This window comes from Aegilops tauschii, chromosome 5, assembly GCF_002575655.3.
Source record: "Aegilops tauschii subsp. strangulata cultivar AL8/78 chromosome 5, Aet v6.0, whole genome shotgun sequence".
NCBI classification, from domain to species: domain Eukaryota; kingdom Viridiplantae; phylum Streptophyta; class Magnoliopsida; order Poales; family Poaceae; genus Aegilops; species Aegilops tauschii.
Genome location: NC_053039.3, coordinates 432,338,081 through 432,342,642, shown reverse-complemented (window position 1 = coordinate 432,342,642; position 4,562 = coordinate 432,338,081). Strand labels below are relative to the sequence as shown.

The window sequence follows — 4,562 nt, the reverse complement described above, 5'->3', positions numbered from 1 at the left end:
GCCCTAACAACAATGAAAACTTGACTAGACTATGTGCTTCCACGTTGGTAGCACGACCTTTGAAAGTAATATATATTGCAGAGAAATTGACTCTTTTTGAGATTGATCTCACTAACTGTGGCCGCATAGCAACCTCGGCTGTCGCTACTAATATCAGATACAACTTGCACAAACGATAGCAAAAGGAACTCTCAATCTCCAACGGATATACTTATAATGGACCCTTCATTCATTCGTGTTTAAGATTGTGCAACTTCTCAGCTGTAGGTGGAACGTGCAAAGCACCAAGTGCAGTGATCATGGCTGTGCCTAAATACAGTGCCAAGGGAGCAGGAGATACTGTGGGGACGTAGGAGAACGTGCTTATTATATCCTGCTGTGTCCACGACGGTCTGCTACCCTGAGCCGGAACGAACTGGCCGGTCGGCGACCTCTTAGCGGCCGGCTCCTCCTCCACGCCAATCCCGCTCAGCAGTTTCTCGCACAAAAGTTCAAGTCCGTGAACGCTTTTGCTGACGATCCTGTGAGCGTACAGATCCCCGTTCTCCTCCTGTAGCAGCAGGTGTCCCCGTTGCAGGGCCTGGGGCCCCGGGAGGCGCCGCCCCTGCGGCAGGCTCACGGCGTCGACGTCAAGCGCCATGGCGTCCATATTACTTGGCCAGTAGCCGCCATCTGACTCTCCGACCAACCGCCTTATTCCGATGATGCATGGCTCACGGCGCTGCCACCAGGGATGATGGCAGAAGACCGGCCGTCTGTCGACCAGCCGGCACTCGACCGACGTGATCTCCTCCGTCGCCAGGTCCAAGCGCGCGTACTTCGGGATCAGACCCACTTTGTCCGTGTAACTCCAGTACATGGCTCCGCCGTTGCAAGGCAGCTCGTCGCTGGAGTTGGAGCTACATGACGCAATGCTCCTCAGAGTCCTACACTCCGTGTCTGCTCCGAACGTAAACACCTGCAATTGACCATGTCGCACGCCCGGAATATAGGGCTGGCCACAGGGCTTGCCTCTGTGAACGATCTTGAATTGCCTCCTTGTGGCGTCGAAGCCGAAGCAGTAGGAACGGGCGACGCGCCAGCGTGACGAATCTGTCGGCACCGGCACCGCCAACGACTCACCGGTGAATGGTTCCACGACCTTCATGACGCCTTTGAGTTGGTCGTGGAAGCAAAGCAGGCCGTTGCACGTCCCTATCAGGACCTCCGAATCGCCGACGGTGAACCTGGCAGTGAGCCGCCAGTGCTCGTCGAAGAGGCACCCACGGCCGCCGCAGCGACTGGAGGAGGGCACGAACACGACGGTGTGGGTCGGGGCCCGCGGTCCTTGGACCATGTGCGCTTTGATGAACGCTGGATCGGAGATGACATCGCGCCACTCCTTGCAGACGCGGCAGTGGCGGCGGAGTTCGATCGCGGGGAGGCGGACGAGGATGCTGGCAATCACGTCTCGCGGGAGGCGCGTGCCGGCGGGCTGGCGGCAGCGTTTGGTGCCGCCTGACATTGCGGAGAGTGCGGCTGCATAATTGCATCATCCTGGATTTAGCTACCTGGAAACATGGATGGATTCCATAAGATAAGAGGAGTAGATTCCGGGACCCCAACAGAATTTCCGTTGGGTACAAACCCTATCTCTCTGGCTGTTGAGTAGATGCACAAAATTCGGAGAGCTTCTAACCAGAGCTTTAAGGGCCATTTTCTTAGCAACTTTTATTTTTAGTAAATTTTCTTTGAGCAACAAAAGCGCCAGTTAGGCCACGAACGCGTGCTGGCCGGACCAGCTACGCCTGACAGGGTTGACGGGTGGAACATTCACCATTTTGACAGGTGTAAGCTTGACTGTTGGCCCGCTTAACTTGTTGAGCGTTGACTGTCGAATAATGATTTGAAAAAAAATCATGGATTTGGAAACAGTTCATAAATTTCAAAAAAATCACGTATATAAAAAAACAAAATTTCAAAAAAAGTTCCCGTGTATGAAAAAGTTCATTTAAAATCTTGGATTGGAAAATGAATTCAAAAAACTTCATGTATTTTGAAAAAAAAAACCCCACAGATTTGAAAGAAGTACTCCCCACCTAAACTAATATAAGAGCGTTATAGTTATCTAAACGCTCTTATATTAGTTTACAGAGTGAGTACCTAGATTTTGAAAAGATGTTTGGAGAGTTGGAAATGTTCATGCATATGAAAAAAGTTTGCGGATTCAAAAAAGTTCAAAGATTTGAAAAAAATCACTGGTTTTGGAAAAGAACACGAATTTGAGAAAAAAGTTCACAAATATTGAAGGAACCTCTTAATTTTGGACAGAAAGTTCACAAAATTTGGGAAAAGTTCACAAGTTGAGAATTTTTTTGGTAATTAAAAAAGGGAAAAAATATAAAAATGAAAAAACTTCATGAAATCTAAGAAAAGTCCCCAAATTTGCAAAAAACGTTCACGGATTTGGAAAAAAGAAAAAGGAAGAAAAGGAAAAGGAAAGAAGAAAAAACTGAAAAAAGTAAACCGGCCCAAATCCATGGTGGGGAAATAAAATAAAAAATGTCGCCCCCCAATAAAACAGGCCGAACATTCAAATTTTACACTATAATGAAAAAGAAAGTAAAACTTATATGGGCCAAGTCCAAGGTGGAGCGGGGGCGTGTGCAAATTGCAAAATGCCCTTTAACTGGCGCATAAGGAACCAAATAGGGTTTGGCAAAAATTCGCCAAAAGTAAACCAGATGTAGGGGAGATGATGTTTGGTGCCCAGGGTCAAGCAAGTTGCGGTTCAAGTCCATCACAGATTTGGCACTTGCCTCCGCCCCAACACACACTATTTTTTAGACACCCTAACACATACTTGTTTGGGTGGGAAAGGGGTGGCAGGCCAATTAATTGTCAACGCGTTGTGGCTTGGTGTACGACGCGGTTACCAGCCAACCCAATTCGCCTCGCATAAATCTTGGTGCCGATGTTCATCACCGCTAATGTATCCTTTTAGTGCAGATGTTCATTTCATGGCTCTTCTCTATGCGTGATCCAGCTGGCAACGGAATGAGCTCAAGCTGGTAGCCATTAGCGGCTATTTCGGGAGGGCACCATGGTGGTTCGCTCAAGAGGGATGAGTAGGAAAACTATTGGAAGATCTAACATCAAGGCGATGGCCGGTACGCCTCTCTAGGTGTGAGGTGCAAACCTGTGATCTTGCCTTCATTGGTTAGATCCGGAAAGAACAAACATGCGTCATCTTGGTGTTGAAGGCATTGTCTTCATGGCTTGGACTTGGCAGTTAGGATGGCAATCTTGGAGCTTTAGGCTGGAATCGGGGACATCATATGTACTCCCATCTTTTCAAACCTTCTGCTGTAGAAGACGGTGACTTAATCAATCTTTGGTAACCATTGCATGTATTCTGTCCCGATGGCTATAAAATGATGGTTTTATTCATCCTAGGATGCATGGACCGGGAGTTATAACATTTTTCTCAAAATAATATATTCCATGTTTGGAAACATTTTACATGCTATTATTGTATATAGTGGCACTTACTTCATGTTTTCGATGCATATATATACTTAGGATAAATTAACTTCTACACAGATTATCAAGAGCTCGGCCACATGTTAGAGACCTGACACTTCGGTTGGGTCGTGCCCGATCCAGGTCTGACAATTATGCCCTCTGTGTTTTTTATTTTATTTTTTTAGGGATGGAAACACCAGAAGTGCAAACTAGCTCCAACCAAAACAATATTTTAAATATTAAAAATTATAAGTAAGTTCGAGATATACATAAATATGTGAGCTATGTAAATAAAATTCCACGTCTATATCTTTTCATTTGTAGACTACCTGAAAACACACATGTGGATGAAAAATGGGCCTATTATATATATGGACTTGATGCACACACGTTGTTATGTGCCTGACCTACATGCGGTAAATGCCTTGCGCCATCGGGTGCTCTAGGAACAAAAGTATAAATGGCAGGATGAGAAACATCATCTGTGTGTCGCCTAAAAAGTATCGTCTGTATCGTAGTGCCCTCATATATATTTGATTTTTTAAAATGATATCATCATGGGGTGTTGGAACATTTGGATGTAAGAAACTCAAAGATTTTCAAAGATCAAAATATATCAATTAATTCCTGGAAAAGTTTCTCAGAAATGATGTTAAAGTTGTCAAGCATAGACCCAGGAGAAAGTATGAGGAAGACTTTGACAATTGTGTTGACATTGTTAGGGAACGTAGTAATTTCAAAAAATTTGCTACGCACACGCAAGATCATGGTGATGCATAGCAACGAGAGGGGAGAGTGTTGTCCACGTACCCTCGTAGACCGAAAGTGGAAGCGTTAACACAACGCGGTTGATGTAGTCGTATGTCTTCACGATCCGACCGATCAAGTACCGAATGTACGGCACCTCCGAGTTCAGCACACGTTCAGCTCGATGACGTCCCTCGAACTCCGATCCAGCCTAGTGTTGAGGGAGAGTTTCGTCAGCACGACGGCGTGGTGACGATGATGATGTTCTACCGACGCAGGGCTTCGCCTAAGCACCGCTACGATATTATCGA

The 4,562-nt window shown here is 46.1% G+C and overlaps 1 protein-coding gene across 1 annotated transcript; it reads right to left on the bottom strand.

The window, feature by feature from the left end:
• Window positions 1-229: 229 nt before the first annotated feature.
• Window positions 230-1,504, bottom strand: LOC109778117 (F-box protein At2g17830-like). The gene has a single exon (XM_020336670.1). It carries the CDS (start codon window positions 1,502-1,504, stop codon window positions 230-232), a length of 1,275 nt encoding a protein of 424 aa, XP_020192259.1.
• Window positions 1,505-4,562: the final 3,058 nt, after the last annotated feature.